The sequence below is a fragment of the Equus przewalskii genome, chromosome 18 (genome assembly GCF_037783145.1).
Source record: "Equus przewalskii isolate Varuska chromosome 18, EquPr2, whole genome shotgun sequence".
Lineage (NCBI taxonomy): Eukaryota > Metazoa > Chordata > Mammalia > Perissodactyla > Equidae > Equus > Equus przewalskii.
The window spans coordinates 345980-365001 of record NC_091848.1 but is presented as its reverse complement, the minus strand read 5'-3'; the positions used below and the strand labels follow the sequence as shown (position 1 = coordinate 365001).

The 19022-nt window shown below is 47.0% G+C and overlaps 1 protein-coding gene and 1 long non-coding RNA gene across 7 annotated transcripts in view; one reads left to right on the top strand and one right to left on the bottom strand.

The window, feature by feature from the left end:
- Positions 1 to 19022, bottom strand: part of KCNAB1 (potassium voltage-gated channel subfamily A regulatory beta subunit 1) — a 365135-nt gene that overhangs the window by 70074 nt on the left and 276039 nt on the right. For all 5 annotated transcript variants that reach the window (XM_008513588.2, XM_070582161.1, XM_070582162.1 and 2 more), the window contains exons 3-5: positions 9677 to 9714; positions 5253 to 5332; positions 2954 to 2998 (exon numbers count right to left, since the gene is read on the bottom strand). In XM_008513588.2, the coding sequence (XP_008511810.1) occupies positions 2954 to 2998; positions 5253 to 5332; positions 9677 to 9714 (163 nt within the window). The remainder of the gene's footprint in view (positions 1 to 2953; positions 2999 to 5252; positions 5333 to 9676; positions 9715 to 19022) is intronic.
- On the top strand, positions 1903 to 7254 carry LOC103546760 (uncharacterized). Of its 2 annotated transcripts, XR_011529053.1 has the most exons (4): positions 1903 to 1996; positions 5718 to 5867; positions 6744 to 6853; positions 6957 to 7254. It is a non-coding gene; the product is annotated as an uncharacterized lncRNA (long non-coding RNA). The 2 variants fall into 2 exon arrangements; XR_011529052.1 differs by lacking the exons at positions 1903 to 1996; positions 5718 to 5867 and having other exon boundaries at positions 5960 to 6853.

Sequence of the window (19022 nt, the reverse complement as noted above, 5' to 3'; positions counted from 1 at the left end):
ACTTCATTAAATGGAAATGTTACTTTAGGAAAACACTCCAAAAATCTTTAACTCAAGGTTTTACCACTTTAATCCTAAGGGAATGAAATGTGGAAATCTTGTCAGGAAATTTATTACCTTCTCACAACCACACCTAAGGGCAGGAAATGCAATTGTACCATTATAATTGTGGGGTAAGAAATATGTCTTGAGAACTATAGTCGTAAAATTTAAAATTGGGAGGCAGATCTCAGAGTAATTTAGTTTCTCTAGGTGTGTAATTCAGTTAAGCTGGTCTAGAAAAAAAATCATTTGAGATTCGAAGGTTAAGACCAAACTTTGAGAGTATTTGAAATAAGACATTTATATTTCCATCAGCTGTAGAGTCAATGCCTCGGGGCCCTCGGGTATAAAAGCCTAGCATGATTAATGATGACCAATGGGGAATGACAGTGACAATTCTGACAACTTGGCTGCAACAAGAAAAACTTGTAGAAAATGTCAGCGGCCCCATCCCACTTAAGTTAATTTCCTGAAAAGTAATTTGAATCCCGGTGATGGGAGGCCTACAGATATATGCATCTGGAGATGACACACCCCAGAAGGGCCGATGCCCTTCCAGGTTAATCCATCACCTCATGATGCCTGGTATAACAGCAACCTGCCACAGGGGAGCCAGATCGCCTTCAGCAAACATTTTAAGAGCTTCAACAAAGGGCTGGATGGAATATTATAAAAAATGAATGCAGTGCCCTCGATTATGCAGAGCACTTGGGCCTGCCAAAGCTGCACATTCTATCCAAATGCCACCATAGACTTATTTTTCCAAAGTTAGGTTTTCTCTAAAATCTTTGGCTTATATGGGTGTGCAGACTAACACCCATATTTATATTCAGACAGCCAAGAGTACACAGCAACCTGGCAAATGATCGCTGACCCCCCGGAGGCATTTAGCGCAACTCTTCTGAGTGGGAGGAGAATGACAGCATGAGTATTCTGCATTGATACAGCACAGCCATCAAAAGGCTTTTGCACACCTGTCTCAATCTATCAGCGTGAAGCTTCATGAACAGTTATGCGGTCCATTTCACAGGTGGGAACATCAAGACTCAGAGAAGTGAAGTAGCTCGCCCTGGAAAGCACAGCTAGGAGGTGGTGGCACTGGGACCAGAAGCCAAGTAGGTTAGGTGAAACCACTTTTACAGATGCCATGCTATGAGGATATGGTTCATCTTTTCACCAGTCTGGTGGGGGCAGTGTGAACTGATATGGATATTCTGTAGCATGGTGATAGCGTTTTTTATTTGCAGGACTGAAAGGCAGTTTGTGACAGATGCACGTGATCTGCTGTATCGCAGGTATACAGCAGGCTCTGCAAGCTGTGGAGAGAGACGGTGCAATGTTCTCCGGGTGTCGAGGGGAGAGAGCTACTGCACTGATGCTCCCCTCCTTCCTCAGGGCTACGCGGCCGGCCTACACCTCGCCACACATTTCACTGGACTACGAGCGGACGCACATGCAAGGTTTCTGTCACAGGCTGAATTGGCTTCCCCCAAAAGCTCTGTTAAAGTCCCAACCCCCAGCACCTCAGAATGGGAGCCTCTTTGGCAATAGGGTCCCTGCAGGTGTGCTTAGTTACATGAAGATGAGGTTGTACTGGAGTGGCGTGGGCCCTTAATCCAGTATGACTGGTGTCCTTATAAGAAGACACACAGACACACAGACGGGGAGGAGGCCGGGTGGAAGGGCTGCAGCTGCAAGCCAAGGAAGCCGAAGATTGCCAGCCACCAGAGAAGCTAGGAAGAGGCAAGGGAGGATGCCACCAGCGTTTCTGAAAAAGTGCGGCCCCGCCCAACCTTGATTTTGTGGTTTTGGCCTCCCCTGTGAGAGAATAAATTTCTGTTGTTTTGAGCTTCCCAGTTTGTGGCACTTTGTTACAGCAGCCCCAGGAAGGTGACACGGTCCCTCTCTGGGCTCTGATGGATGGTCCAACATTCGGAGTGGAACAGTAATTCAGGCAAGGTGGAGGACTGGGTGGGAACATGAATATTTTTCCATATTTAAAGGTTGAATACAATTTTCACTTAACGTCTTTACAGTTCCTGGAGTGGGGGGGGAGGAGAAGGGAGAGGGAGAGATTAGGTTACCAAACTTTGTTTATATCTCCATAAATTTCGGAGTTTCCATTTCCGATAATACTATAGAACTGTTATTTATTTGGCCACCAGCAAATATTACACCAGAGCAGAAGAGGACCCCAAACGTGCCCAGTGCTCTTTGCTGGGCGTTGCCTGATTCTGTACTCATGCTGGAGAGGAAGTGGCTGCTGGCACTGACATGCATAGCGAAACGGAGGGGGTCGCCTGCCCATGTCTCGATGTTACAGCATCTCTTGTTACTACAGACTCTGGCCACGACGGTGAAGGGGTGGCATGTGACCCCTCACAGAGAGCAGATAAAGCACTTTCCTGAGGGCCCAGACACTAGGGCTCCTGGCACACAGGAGAGACACTGGCTAAGTGTGTTCAGATAAGCAAGCTTGGGGCTATTTATCACAGGGGCTTCTTGCTTCATCATTTCTTTGCATCCAGAGTTGTCAAGAAAATGAACAATGAGCATAAATTCGTGTGTATAGGTAATCAGCTTCCTGTCGGCTGGCTTCCTTCGCCTAATCACCATAAACGGCAGCCAGAAACAGTGAAAATGCCCCTTAGCATGAATGTCTGATGAACACTCCTCCTCCGCTCAATCTTATGGTAATTCATTGTGATCAATGACTAGTCAATAGTTTTTGAAGGGCAGGTAGTGAACTCGCTGGCATGTATTTTCAAAGCACTGTCAATCATTTCTTTACAAGAGTTGATTTTTTTTGACAGTCCATTGGTCAGTTGTCATGCAGTTTTATTTTCCCTTCTCTGGTACAAAATAATAAGTCTTTTTAAAGGCAAGTGGATGATTATGGTGAAAGCATTACCTCCAGCCTTTCTTCTTGATGATGCTCCCCAGAATCACTTCAGCCCTGGAGGGAAACAGACAGTGTCTTAGGATACTATGTCCTGGAAATGCAAGAGTCAACCCTGACCCCAGATCCACTCCTTGCTTGAGCTCTCAGTGCCTACATGTCCCCAAATAGAAGCCGCTCGCGGCTCGTGGCACAGTGTCCGCTGTTTCTGCTTGTGCCTGCAGAAATCCTGCTCCCGGAGCATTCCAGAAGCACCTGCCAAATCCTGACACGCTGGCAGGAGAGCACCTGCAGTCCTGATACTAAAAACAGTGGAGTCATTTGGCAGTTTGGTGTTTTTGAACCACTGATCCCATACATAAATATCCTGCTCGGTGGTGTCCAGTGGGAGTCAAGATTTTCCTTCTAATTATTGTGGTCTCCAATTGTAACCAGGGAGGAAAATGAGACCTCACTCTGTTTAGACAGAATATATTAACTCACTGGGGATCTTGCAGGATAAAAGCACCTATGTGTGGGTTTAGATGCCCCAAAGCCCACGCCTGCAGACGCAGTGGCCACGTAGAGAATGTCCCGGGAGATGCAGAAAGGCTGGGTTGCGGAGAGGTATACCAAAGATGGCCCAACTGTCCTCTCTGCCCACACCTACCCCAGCTGGGACCAAGCTTCAGGAGACTTAAACTTTCTTCTAAATCCCTCCCAGTCAGACCAACGTTGTGAGCAGCAGCTGGGCTCTCAGAGGCTTGTGAGTGGGGACGTCAGTGGAATTAGCACTCTGTCCAATAGGATCCTATGGATTCATCGCGAATCGCTATTTGTCTTCACTGAAAGTGAAGTCTTTGCTGGAGTGTACAGCCTGGCAATGGATCATGATGCAGTTTGGCTCCAGAGCATGCCCCGAGCAGACAGGCACTGAATGTTGCCCCAGTGTCCCCCCCTGCATCTGTCTCCTTGACAGCTGCCTTTCACAACCTTGCGTTTCGCAGTGGAAACCTATGTCAGTTACACACTGATAGTCAATCAATAATTAACCAGGACTGATTATCTTTCACAATAGGAATACAAACAGGACTCCAACAGACTTGTTCATCCCTCCTCCCTTTTTCAACCTTAGCCCCATTTGCTGCTAAGCAAAACTCAACAAGAGGAGAAAACATGGAGAAAGGGTAGGATAGGGAAAAGAGCAAGGCCTTATCCATTGTATTTTCTCTCCCTGGACTCAACAGAAAACATCGGGGATGTGGGCTCTGAATCTCATTGACGGTCCTTAAGACAGACCTGCCCTTGAAAAGAAGGAAACGCATGCAAGGATGCACTTGGACCAGGCAGTGATGAGCTGATTCAGCAAGTCCAGCAGTCTGACTGTAATTCTCACAGAAGGAAGTGAATTAGGCCTGTAGGTGCTTAAGCTCCACAGTCGTCTTAGAAAATTGCTGAGTGGCTCAAGCAGCTGTCCAGCTATTATTTTCTTCCAGTTCTGGGAGCTGCGTTCATGTTCACGGTAGGGGGCTGAGGTGCTCCAGCTCTGTTCTAAAATGTGCTTGTTGTGCCATGACCTAGAGGCATGGACCTGGAGTCCTGGCCCCGAGGGCACATGACCCCTGTGTTCTGAGTTAGCAGGGAGCCCTGTTTTAGTGCCCCAGACCTGCTCTCAGGACCTTAAGAAGGTTGTAGCCAGATGCGACTTCTCCAGCAAAAGAAGTGAGGCCTCTTTGCAGCCCCCTCTGTCCTCAGATTGGGGTCTGAAATGCCCTCTTATGAAAGACGTTGGGTTTCTTGGCATCTTTGGGGACACCTACTTTAATCTCTGCTCTAGCCCTAATGCTGGGTGGAGGGAAGTCCTGCACAGAGGAAGAGCAGCTCCCGCAGAGAGGATGTCCCAGTTTCCCTGGGGGCTGAGGAACTATGAGATGTGGTTATGAAATAATGACATTAGTTTTTGTAGGACCACCCTGGAATCTGCTCATTGATTTGCTCACTCATATATTCAACTAACATTTATCGATCTCCACTGCCACCACTCTGTCCCAGCCACCTCTGCCTCTCAGGCACACCATGGCGATTGCTTCCAGTCCATTCTCCATACTGGGACCAGAGATGGGAAGGTGTGGGTGGGCAGAGGGGGCCGGAGACAGTCAATATCCCCAAATCTGGTGATCGTGACACAGGGAGGGACAAAAGTAGTGCCACCAACATATGTGGGAAGGGCAGATCCTTCTGGCCAACATGTCAGCAGTGGTCTGGGCAGGGTCTCTTGGTTCCAGAAATTCCAGAAATGCCACTTGAGGGACACAAACGGGTAGTGACTTACTTGCCAGCAGCATAGACCTCGGCAGTATCAAAGAGATTAACCCCACTTTCGTAGGCGATTGTCATCAGCCGTTCAGCAACCTGCAAGAGGACGGGAAGGTCAGTCAGAAAAGTCAAGTGCTTTCCAAACCCGGGAAGCGATTTTGAATCCTCCGGCGGGCTTTAAGAACTCTGAAATCTCACTGACCACTCCTTGCTTTTCTCAGATGTATTAAAGAAAGAAAAAAAAGAAGGTTCAACCAGCACACACAGGCTTAGAGTATCCTTTCCCTCAGACCTGACTGGATGAGGGACTGCACACTGGGACAAACCGGCCATCGGGGGTCAATGAGGTGGAGAGATTTGTGTTCCTCACTCTGCTTGGAAGACCGGATTGACAACATTCTTTGTGGCCTCGTAATCTCGCTGACAAAGAGGTCATTTGTATCAGTGGTGACTTCATCCCTCTTCTTTCTCCTTTCTCCAGGCCAATAGGTTTTGGCGGCTGGGCAACTCCTGACCCACAAGCTTGTGCCCTTTTCCTGGAGGCTTAGCAGACTGTGCTGATGAACCAAAGGTTAGACAGAGCTGTGACTGTTGCAAGACTCCTGCCACCCACAGCTCAGCGAAACCCCAGGTACCACTGCAGAGCAACCGGCCAGCAGAGCTGACAGGACATGGAGGATGGAGGGAGGCACTGGCTCACCAGGGACCCAGCTCCTCCTCATCAGCCTGCAAATGGATCTCTAGGCGCCTTGTTCTTTCCTTTGTGCTTCCGAAAGCGTGACAGAACAGTACGGGGCAGGGGTGGGGTGCAGCTATAAACAGTCTGAGGGACAGCTATAGAGGGAGAGCCATAAACAACAGTGGAGTGGGGACAGTTTTTCATTTGGCTGATGGACTTAATAGTCAATCGAAAAATTACATACCTCACAAATAATTAAAATTGATTTTTCCATTATATTTTTGATTGTGGGCTAAGGTTGCTTCATTGGCATTTTCAAGATAAACTATTTTCCTGCTGTTTTTAAAATTGGCGTGCCAAGAAAATCGTTAGGCTAGCAAAATGGAGTCCATGCAAATCCTTTAGGACAATAGCGGCAAAAATGCTATTATTGCTTTTAATTTGCTACCATTAAGAAATTTCTCCTAAGTAGAAATGAAAAGTTAAGACAAGTATAGTTTTTCACATTATGAGTGTCCAATATTTTAGAAATTATTGTGCTTGTATTGTATACTGTCCTTGTGTTATGTCACACGACATACTAGGAGATGATTATTGAGAAATGTGCAGAATAAATCTTATCTAGAGAGAAATTTGAAGATGAAACGGAGTATCCTGGATGGAGAGTGGGACTAGATGACTGCTGAGATGTTTCCCGACCACAGGATTTGAAGACCAGAATGTGGAACGATGAAAAGGAATCACTGAACTAAGACTAGCTTCTGGCCTTGAGTGACTGCCTACTAAATACGTAAACTTGGGCAAATCCTTTGCTCTCTCTGATTTCAGTTTCTTCACGTGCAGAATGAGGATGGTTCTGTTCAGGTCCTTCACTGAGCCCATAGGCCTCAGGGGAAGCCGACCTCACCTCCCTCCACTGGGGGCCTGATGGCCTCAGGGTAAGTGGTTCAGGGAAGGTCAGGTGACAAATTCCAGCCAATGAGATGCGAGGAGACATTTGCTGAAGCCTTCTGGGAACATTTTTCCTTGTTCTTCTTGCAGAGTTTCTGGAAGTTTCCTGGAGTTATTATTCTAATTGAGATCTAGAATTCCTGCCGCTATGTTACTACCTGAGGATGAAGTCGACAAAGGAACACAGTGCCAAGGGAAAATGGGCTGGAGGCCACCGATGGGGTCAACCCTGAAGCTTGCTCTACCCCTGCACTTGTAGTTTGAAAGTGAAAGTAATTTTTTCCCTTGTTGATTAAACCATTTGGAGTTGGGTTTATTGTTACCTACAGTTGAAGGAACTCTAAGTACCTTACAGATGAGAAAATGTAAATAAAATTCTGAAAATTCAGTGCTGCAAGGTGTTAACATTCTCTTGTATCACTATTGTAAAATATCACGATTCCGCTGAGTAATATCCTTCTTGATATGAGGAGGCCAAGTCATCTTTGGGAGGTGCCTCACAGAGTTGCTGGTTTCGTGTTTGAATCCCCTTGGTACTATTCCTGCTAAGTGACTATTCAGTCCCTGGTGGAACTCTGCCAGTCATGGGGACATCACGGCTGCCTGAGGCCGCACGGATGACTGAGTCACTCAGCATGTTACGGTGCAGTCATCCCAGCATCCCATATTTGTACCTGCTTTGTGCTGAGCTCATCTGAAGCCAGAGAGAAAGTGGGGAGATCTGGGGAGGTGAATTTGTTGCTATTGGCCCGGATTTTTGCCACATGGAAATTGCTGAGCTGGAGCACGTGAACCACGGCGTGACGGTGGTCTGGTGGCTCCTCCCTTCCTTCTCCTTGCTGGCGGTCTCTCTGCAGGGCCCTGAGGAAGCCACAGCTGCCCTCTGGAAGGACAATAGCTATCTGTCTGGTCTGCGTCTGAGGTGAGAGCTTCTGCCTCCCTTCACAACCGCTTTATTGTGCAGTTTTTAGAATCGTAATTTTGAAACGATTCGTTTCAGAGGCCATCTTCTGGCCTGGGCAGGCTGGGCTCCTTGCAGCAGAGAGCAGACACTGTGAAAGGGGGAGCAAAGATGAAGGGGGAAGTGATGGGCTTACAGCTGGCCCCTCTGCTCCAAAAGGGAGGATATTTTTATCTTTTCCCCCTCCAAGCAGCATACGAGGCGGCAGAAGGCGATGCCCATGCTGGGTACGATGGATTATTGACTTTAGATCTCGCTCCCTGCTTGTCACTGGTTTGTATCTGATTGAAGTCATGCGATGCCTCGACATCTTGCCTCTGCGTCTCCTCCACTCGCCCTTCCTGGTGCCAGTCAGGGGGCCCTGTAGTGGAGCCTGTGATGGCCACCTAGCTCTGACTTTAGAACCGAAGGGCTTATTCCTCAGCTGCTAGGAATGTTGCTATCAGATGGCACTTGGCTAAACCCCAAGGTCAGACCTGGCTCCCAGGGCAGCCTCTGTCTAACAACTGGTCAGACAAGGGATATAAATGCTCAGTCCCCTTGCCCCAGCTCAGGACAACTCTGCAGGGCCGTCTCAGGTTCGGAGCCCCACCTTGGGTCAGCCGAGGTCGTTGTGAAACTGCATCATGGCCCAACTTCCTAATAACTGTTCTGCTTGCTGCTCTCTATCCAGAGTCCCCTTCCCAAGGAATGCCCCATGCGGTAAGCTCTCTGCAGGGACCTAGGCCCAACACTGGGAGCAGGCATTCACACAGATGCGAACGTGCAGACCAGACTCCTCTGGGGACCTAGGGGCTGTGGAAAAGACCCTCTGTTCCCTCAAGCTTCTCCTTAGGGATGACAGTGGGAACTCTCCTTACAAAGGGCTTGCTCTGGGCCGGTGCTGGGCTGAGTGCTTCACAGGACCAGTTCATTCATCTTAATGGTGATCCTGCTCAGCAGGGCTCTCATGACATTCCACTGAGGTGCCACCTGTCAGTAAACGTCAAGGTTGGTAACCTGGTCAGTCAGTGGCAGAGTGAGTTGGATCCCATTGAGCGGATGCACTCAGAGACACGCTCCCTGACTGCTCAGTGGTGCGCAGGCAGGCAAGGGGGGCTCAGAGACTCCAGGGTGTGGCCCTCAGAGGGTAGCGCCGCCGCCGCTGCCTCCATAGTTCACTGTGCCCTGAAGGTATTCCTTAAAGGCAACGGTAAGAACCCCACTTTGGTGAGCAGTTTTGAATGTATAAACAAAGATTTAAAGGAATTTTGTGGTAAATATAATGATTCTAGTTACGATTCATTGACTGTCTGCTACCTGCTAGTCGGAGGGCCGCATAAATGTCTAACACGTGAACACGGTTAACCCTTTCAACAGACTTCAGAGTCGACATTATCATCCCATTTACATAAGGGGATCTGAGGCTCAGACAGGGTGGCTTAACTTGCCCAAGCCAGGGTGACGACTGTCCTGGTTTGCCCAGGACTGAGGGATCCAGGCTAAAACAGAAAAGTCCGTGCGAACTGGGAGCAGCTGGGCACCCTAGGTGGAGCTGAAACACTCGCAGCTGTAACAGCCATGAGATCTTCCACAACGCGGCTGAATGTTACTTCCAAACTGGTTTGCTCTCTAGCTACTGAGCCTGCGCATGTAATAGACAGACAGCCTCAGGGCTATTAATAGCCTAAATGTGGAAAAGACGGGATGCAAGATGAAATTGAAAATAATCTTTGAGTCAGTCTTAACTATTTCCTGTGATTGAAACATCGTCCCTGTAGAAGGCCAGGTTCCCGGGAAGAGCACTTCTACCGGCCAGCTCTCGCTGCACTTTCTTTGATCAGCAGAATGGAGGCCAAAAGTTACTTACCTCATCTGAAATTTGACCTCCAAATGTCACCCATGTTCCTAGAAAAGAATAAACATTTGCATATTACTTATGATCATTTTTCTAACATTGTGCGTCGTGAGAGGAAACGCTCTCACATCGCGGCTCCTTCAGTGGAAGTTCACAAAGGGACTGTCTGAGGGGCACCAGAGGGCTGCGGTTGGGCCTGTCCCCTCCTCTCACTAAGCACCCCAGCAGGGCTCCACACCTCTGGAGGACAGGATACCTCTTCTTCCCTCACAGGCCCCAGCAAGCCACGGCAGCCCTGGCCCGCAAAGCGCTTTCTCCTCTGGCCCAGGCCTGTGAACGCGGGTGCAGAAGGCGGAGATGCCGGGCCCACTTTGGCTACAGGCTCATTCTTGCTCGCACTTAGCTAAGAAGCTGCCAGTTCTGAAAGTGAAGATAAGGCCCTGGGTGATGGTTCCTCCCTTCTTTACCTCCTACGAGGGACTCTATTTTATATTCTCTATTACCTTCCAGTCATACTTCTGGGCTCCGGGAGGTGACATTTAAGCACCTTCTCTGTCATGACCTGCTTCTCTAGAATGGTTTTGGGGTGGGGGGCGGGGGAGGCTGTCTCCTGAGTGAGGATTGGGAGGCAGGGGAGAGAGGCACAGTCAGCAGCCAGATGTGCACTTGTCAAGCGAGGCGGAAGCAGATGCTGAGCGGGCTCTGCCACTCAGGCTACTGTCACCTCCTCCATTCATTCCCTCCTTGATCCATTTTTTTTGACCTCAAAATACATGCCAGGCAAGGGCATTGAACCCAGGTGCTGGGGACCGTGAGGTGACTAACCCAGTGCCCCTCTCCCAGGAGCTCACAGTTCACAGCACTACTTGACAAATGCTGGACTGAGGCAAATCCAAGGTGTCAGGGAGCAAGTGCGCCACCTGAGCTGGAGGGAGGTGGTGCTCTGGAAAGTGTTCCTAGAAGAGGTGACACTTTGGTTGTGTTGCAAAAGAGGTAACTGAATAAAGCAGGAAAGGACAGGCCTTCCAGCTGTAGGTAAGAGCGTGGGTGCTCACAGGCAGAAAACCCCAGAGGGTGTGGAGGGGCTGCTGGGGGGCCGGCGAGCGATGGGCGGGATGGAGGTGAGGGTGGCAGACGTGAGGGCAGCCAGGGCACAAGTGATGTCGTGGGGGCACCAAAGAAATGCTGTTGGAAACTTACGTTCTGCATTTCACAATAATCATCATAGCTACTGTTTATGGAACACCCTCCATATGCCGACAGTAGGCTGAGAAATTCGTGTACTTTAATCATTTTGACAAACTTACAATGCAATTTTATTATCACTCTTTCTAGATGAGGAATCTAAAATCAACCAACCTAATCGGTGGGATGCCCAGATTCCCACACGTGCCTAGCTTCAAGAACGGTACCTTTTCCACAGCTTCTCACTTCTCATTAGTAAATTTCCAAATTAATTATGGCGCTTGGACTTCATACTCCATAGACGCATGTTCATGTAATTGCAGCTTTTCTTAGTCCTCAGGGACTAGAACAAAGGTAGGATATAAACTATTTTACTGTTACAGTCTACGTCCCCAGAGGTTGGAAATGGCAGCCTGCAGGTTACACTCAGCTTTGCCCGGCTACAACAATGTTGACCGACTTGGTATTTTAATAAATTTAAAATGTTGCCAACATTTAAGTAATTAGGAGATTTTTCTTAAAAATGTCTGCTTTCCAGCTTCTCTTAACAGCAGAGGCCCGGGGTCCCACACGGCAGACGTCCCCTGAATCCGAGGGCAGTGCCCTCTGTGGAAGGGCCAGGCCCCAGGCTCAGTCAGAGGCTGCACACCCTCCTTTGCATGCCCAACACTGACATCAAATTGCAGTTATTTACTACCACATGTTTACTGCTATTTTTCTTATTGCAAAATTAAGAGAAAAGGGAACTTGTGCATCTCCTAAGAAAATAGAGCTGAATATTTCAAGAAGAAAATAGGAGTGCACTTCTTTTTGGTGGATGTGACGAATATCCAAACAAAGAATGTTTGCACAGAAAAACTACAATTTAAAGCACCGTAATAAAACCAGCCATGACTGGCGTACGGAAAACATGGGCATTGAGAAACCTAATGGACTGAAGAATGTCAGCGTTTGGCTGTGAATGAGAATAAAATAAATGGTGTGCCGTGAAATGCTGTTCTCTATTAAGTGGAAAAATTGCCTGGGCATCAAAACCTTTTTACAGACGACACTTTTATCAGAGTCTCTTTTGAAAGCAGCAGAAATTACGTGTCCAGAGCATAAACAAGCATTTGCAGATGTTATAACCAGAAACACTGTAGCCCAGCCTGTTAAAAATATGGTTGAGAACTTCCAGGATAAGTTAAATTATTGGTGGTATTTCTATCGCAGCAAATGAGAATGCAGATATAAATAATAACACACTGTGAGCTCTATTTATTTGTGATGTTTTGAGAATTTTGGAGAGGTCAGAGAACTTCTGAACAAGAAGTCCTTGCAAGGCAAAGCGTCGGGAAATGGCTTATTTTGTGATGAGAAAGGCCTCAGACCACCAGATGGAGACTGCATTGTTCCAGGGTTCTCCTGGGGTGGGGCCGACATTGGACTTGTCAAGCCAAAGATGTGAGGTGGCAGTATTTTGTAGGGGCACTTTACGTAAATCCATGAATTTCCTCATTGGCCAGGAATTTCTCTGGGCTAAAGAGCTAAATCGAGACAAGCCATAGATTCAGTAATTAATACCATGAGTCGGCTATTCTTCTATATCCTGGAGCAAAATCAGGTCAGTGTTTGCTTGACGAATTTGCAGGCTCACTTGTGCTGAGATACCGAAGAGATTTTTGTAACTGTTCATGTCATCAAAGGAAATAGTCCTATCTCCACTCAGCAGCTAAGATTGGCTTGAAGGTCTAAGCTTCTTGTTGACATTACAAGTCATTACACCTTGAATATTTCTCTGTAGGGGCATGCGCAAGTATTGAAACAAATGTCCCATTTGCTCTTCTCAGTCCTGACAAAATAGAGTCTTTGGGAAATTCATTTGCTAAAGAATAGTTTGGTCCACTTTCCCACATTGCAGTCAGTTTCCAGAAGTAAAAATGATAGCCTGAAATTCATTCTTCAAGACTGGGCCATTGAATGCTGGTTGTCAAACTTTATGAAAATAAACTAGCATTATTTAGCTTATCTTTCTTAATTAACTTTTGCTAGTACAAATGAAGGGCTATGATTTGAAGTTACCAAACTGTAGTACAAAATGGTATTGAAGAGTAAATGTGACAACATTGAAAGCTGGATTGTTCACACATCTTGGAGGAAATTGCCCTACTTATGAGAACCATTTATGACGAGTGTATCCACGTTGGGAAGAGCTTATGTTTAGGAGCAGCTTTATTCTAAAACGAATCTGAGGAAAACTACCTGCCAGCCCCAGTATATATGAAGTATTTAAGACTGCAGACCACACATCACAGTGAAAAAGTATAGGGCCTGAGTTCAGTCTGTTGCAGAAGAAAAGATCTCAGGTTTCTGATTCCAGATCAAAGCAGTAATGAATTATGAAAAAAAAAGTGATAATTAAACGTTTTCTTTTTCAGTTAGTTTAAAACTTTTAATATAAAATAGAACACAGATATCATATATATTTACATTAAGTTATATATGTTTACATTAAGTTATAAGTTAGGAAAAATATATATTAAACATATATCATATATATTTACACTGTCATATATATTTGCATTAAGTTATAACTTAGGAAAAATAAAGAGTTTGGCCCCGTTTCTGGGTCTTCGCTCAGGTGGGCTACTTCCCTGGCCCTTTAGACTCGTGCTACTCATTTGTTCTATAGTTGTTTGCTTATAACCTTTAAATGTTTTATGAGGGAGTAAGCTGTCTGAGGGTTTCATTTCACTCTTCTTCTTATCTCCACAACCCGGAATAGAAGTGAGTCCTTAGTAGATGGTCGATGATTGTTTGGTAAATTGAACTGAATGGCCTTTTTGACTGACATTAATTTACAAAATACTGGGATAATTTCCCACCCAACAATCATGTTTATTTCAGTTTATAGAAACATGAGTAATGCTCATCAAGTCTTCAGTTCTTCTAGTCCTGACGTGATTGGTGTGTTTCTCCCCGTCCCGGGTACCCACCCAGCTGTGGCCCCTCCTGGAGAAGGGCTGGGGGAAGTCCTTCTCTTTGGCTGCAAGGCCTCCAGAGGGACAGGGTGGCACTGTGTAGGGAGGGTCCACCAGCCAACCCTGAGAAATAGTTGCCACTTACAAGTAGGACATGTTCTCTCCCGATGGAGAGGGATCCAGGGCAGCCTTCCAGATAGGCGAACTCGGCTTGCATGATTTTATTCTCTACTACCCAACTTCACAAGATCTAGGGTGGTTTATTAGTTAATATGGTTCTCAAAAACCCTCTGTGACAGTTTTCATGGTCATTTTTCTGCCTCTAATGAGAACCAGACTTCTTGAGACCCAGGATGGCATATGACTATTTCACTGTGAAATCTCAAATTAGTAGGATGTTACTTAGAATATAATTTTACTAAACTGACACTTGCTATTGCTAACCTTTTAAAAGTAGAGGGAGAGTACAGAGAACTTTGAACTGTCATTGTATCTTCTGACAAACCTCCTTCATGCACCAAGGAATATGTGTTTTGAAAACCTTTGCATGGGCCCCTCAGCATGCACCTACTACGGCTTGGAAAAATGATTGGGGAAATGTAAAAATAGAAAGAGAACTGCCTTTCACACACACACACACACACACACACCACTGTCTTGGTTACTTAGTTACCTTGTTGGCAGTTTACAGGGTAATTGCTTCTTGTTATCCATTCAGGAGTTCATTCCTGCTTCTGATTTAAATGACCTCCTTGCTGGAGAGATTCAGGCACTTAGATGCAATAAAGTTTAGTCATCTACCTCCCTGGCCGTTAACACCTCACATCACCATAGGCCATTATCAAAACCAGGCAATTAACACCAGCATATTACTAGTGACTCAACTACAGAGCTTTTCTGACTTTCACTGTCTTTTTCCTGTTCCAGGATTCTGTGCAGGACCCCACACCGCATTCAGTGTTCCTGTCTCCTTAGTCTCCTCTGATCTGGGTCAGTCCTCCGTCTTTCCTCTCTTTCACGACTTTGACACTTTGAAGAGTACTGATCAAGCACTTCGTAGAATGTCCCTCAATCTGGGTCTGAATCATTTTCAGGCTATAGCTTTGGTGACTTCCCTTTCTATATTCCAGCTTGACTTGCTCCTGGTTTGAATACATTTTTTATATCTAGGAAGAAGGGAATATATAAATGCAATTGTAGTATTTATTATGCCACAGTTAACTTTTCTTCAGCCTTTCATTCAACAAGTATTGATGGAGTCCACCATGTGCCAGGCATTGTATTTAAATTATCAGGAGACAACAGTGAGTAAAACTGGCAATTATTTTTCCCCACATGGAGCAGATTTATGGGGAAAGGCAAAAATAATAAGAAAAATACATAGTGTTTAGTTATGAGTGTTAATTTCATAAGTAAAGAAAATACGTAATACTTAGCATTTACTGATGAGTGTTAAAGAGAGTCTTTTTGTGTGTGTGCATGAGGAAGACTGACCCTGAGCTAATATCTGTTGCCAATCTTCCTCTTTTTGCTTGAGGAAGATGGTCACTGAGCTAACATCCACGCCCACCTTCCTCTATTTTATGTAGGATGCAGACACAGCATGGCTCGACAAGTGATGCTACATCTGTACCCAAGATCTGAACCCACAAACCCTTGCAGAGCATGTGTGAACTTAACTGCAACGCCACCCGGCTGGCCCCGTGAGTCATTTTTACGTGGCAGGAATAGGGTATATGAAGTATCAGGGAGTGCGTGTTGAGATTTTAGATAGGATGGCCAGATAAGGTTCACAGAGAAAGTGGCTTTTGAGCAAAGATCCAAAGAAAGTGAAGGAGTTTGCCCTGCAGCTTTCTGGAGGAAGAGGGTTCCAGGTGGGGGAAATGTGGGGAAGGGGGCTGGCCTGGTATGTTCAAGGTCAACGAGGAAGCCAGTGTGGCCAGAGGAGAGGGGGTGAGGTCTGAGGTCGTGTGGGGTCATGTCAGTTATAAGAAGGACCTTGGAGAGGCTAAAGAAGAGGTATGAATGGACAAATAGTACAGTCTGACATTCTTTGAAGAGGAGCCCCTACTGCGGTGCTGAGGACACACCTCTGAGGCTGAAGCTGGAGCACGAGCCCCAGGCTGGAGGCTGCTATGATAATCCAGGTGACACAGGACAGTGTTTGGTCCTAGATGGTGTAGTGAGGATGGTGAGAAGTGGTTGAATTTTTGACAGGTTTTGAAGGAGAGGCAGTAGAATTTACTGATTAAAGGATGGAGAGTATGAGAAAAGGTGAGAATTCAAGGACAACATCAAGGTCAGAGCAAGGGGAGAATTTCACTACGGATTTAATAATTTTTAAGTTTTGCAAATAGAGCACATGTCAAGGGCAAGTTAATGGAGTCAAGGCTGACCAAATGATGGAGATGAGTTCAATCCAGAGGTGTTTAGAGTTATAAATCTGTTACATCACTGAAGAATTTACGCTTAAAGAGGCAAACCCTGAATCTCACTGAACTCAGACAAAACTGGGCAAAATTAATCATCTAACCATCCCACTTGAATAGAATTACTCCTAGAGAGATGTGGAGCTGGGGGTGTGAGCATCCCCCCAAATTTCATGGAAAGCAAGAAACAGAGGGTAAGCCCAGGGCAGCGTTGGTTCAAGGAGGGGGCACTGAGCTGTTGGCCACCACCTGACAGGAGGGCCAGGTCACTGGCCTGTGAGCACTTCCCCTTCTGAGCTGCGGACTGAGTCTTCTGAGAAGGGAACCCTTGCCCACGTCCTTGTGTCCAAATCCTCCTCATTCTTCAGGACCCAGGACTTCAGCCTCTGAGTGAGACGCTGTGGGACACGGTTCCCAGACACAGCTCTGGGGGTCACAGCATGGCTTGCTACCTCAATCAAATACTTTAGGACTCTATGTCATTAACTCTGTGACCCTGAGAAAGTCCCAACCTCGTGATTTCTGGTTTCTTTATACGCAACATTAGGGGCCTTGACTTCCTTGATCTCTGTAATTTCCTGGTCATGGTCCTGTGGTTGGACTTTGAAGAGAGAAGTCAGTCGTCTCGTTTACTCTCCTACCACTTTGAACAAACTGCTGTTGCTGCACAGACCACGTTGCATGGTAATGACATAACTTATTTTCGCATGTGACTTCCCCGTCAGACTGCAACTGTCCTGAGGGCAGGGACCGAGTTCAATGTAAATTTTTAATTCTAGCCACTGAAGTGGAGCCTGGCACACAGTAGGCACTTAAAAATTGTTTGTTGAATCAGTAAATAAACATTTAAAAAACACGGGCATTCCAGTCCTGGTAACGAAGGGTCTCTGACAGGAGAACCTGTGCAGCGGGCGTCCTCTGCCTCCTCACTGTCTTGGAGGAGTGGTTTCGGCCCCAGCTGCAGTCTGAATCTCCTGGGGAGCTTCCGATGGCTCCACTGGCCTGGCCTTCACCAGACAGTTCAATCAGAGTCTCTGGGGATGGGACCCCGGCATCAGAATTCTTATAAGATCCTCAGGTAATTCTAATTGCGGCCAAGGTTGAGGACCACATTTCCAGACTCTTCCCATTCTGATATTTTAGCATCTCTTCCTTTTCTTTACACCCAACCTCGCCCATCTCATCCTTTTACTCAACTGTTACAATCCCCATTTTCCAGAAGTTGAGAGACTTGCCTGAAGTTCAAGTAACCAGTAAGTGGTGGAGGTGAGCTGGGACTTAAATCCAGGCAGACTTATTCCGGAGTCCCCCCAACCGACTTCCCACTCCGAATCCCTATATGGGGTGGAGAGAGTGTGGTCTTTCCGCAAGACACGTGAGTTCACAGTTACCTTACTGTTTTTATTGATGCAGGATCAAAACAACACAGACAGAAAGCAGATACCTAGAAATCTGGCCCGAGGGAGAGTCTCAGAAGGTGGGACGGGGATGCGCAGACAGGTGACAGAGGTGAAGAATTGGCTTCTTGCTCTTGGCACCTTCTACCAATTGAAGGGCATGGAACAGAGTTGTCCTCTTGCTGGAAGCAGTAGTGTGATGGCGAAGCAGGTAGCGGAAAGCAGGTCGCGCTGAGTTGGAACTCTGATTCTCCCACTCACTAGCACGGGGAGGGAGGCAGACAATAATAACCAGTTCACAGCATTGTCAGGAGGATTCAGTGAAATTTGGTGAGCGTTTAACAGCGTCGGCTACGTGTGAGCATTAACACACAGTCTCAGGCTCTTATGCTTCAGGATTCATTAGACTCCCCCAGGAAGCCCACTCTGAGGTCTGTTCTGCAGATCTGAGGCAGAATACGGGCATCATTATATTTAAAAAGCTCCCCAGGCGATTGGGAGGCAAAACAATGTTCTGAGCAACGCTGCTGTGGCCACTGCAGACAAGCTGGATGCGGACCTACGTCTGGGTGCCTGGGACACAGCTCAGGGCTCCGTCTTTTTCAAATGGTGCAGACGAAGTGTTCTTCCTCGCTCTGCTCTGCACCTGTTGATGTTTTCACAGAGGCTGGCCATTATTTTTGGATCCAAGCTGCAGCCTGGTCTTTCATTTTTGGCTTCCAGTGTACTGCTAATGAGCATCTGGCCTGAGTTAACAAATGTGATGACAACTTAGCCTTTTCTTTTTTGCTTTGATTACCTTTTCTGGCAGGAACCAATAATACCACTTAACTCTGGGGGGCTTGGGAGGGCTTTCACACCTGCACTTTATAAAAGAGCTTGAAACAGCAGTGAAACTAGAAAGGAAGTGGTAAAGGCCATGAGGAATAAAAGTGGGCCCTCAGGCACGCGAAGTGCAAGTAGGATTCCATTTACAGGGAACTCTGCGAGATCTGAAGCATTCCCCGTATTGTACAGATGGCGACGTGGAGGGGTAGAGAAGCAGGTTTCCGCAGCTGGTGAGTGGTGGGGTCTCCAAAGCCATGGTCGCCCCCAGCCCCATGCTGCTTTCTGGGAATGATGCCTCCCCCTCCTCCTTCCCCCTACCCGCCCTGCTCCAGCCAAATGGTGTGGCCTAGGGTTTGCTCTAAATACTTGTAACTATCCTGCTTTCATGAGTCTTCCCACGTTCTTCCCTCTGCCGCGTGCCTCCTCCGCAGAACCTTCCTGACGACAAGATTGAACCTATTTCTGCCCCCAAACTGCCCGGTCTGAAGAACACCATGCACTTGCCCCTACTCCTCCGGGCCACAGGCCTGTCCCCAGATTCTCCCAGCCCCCCCCCCCC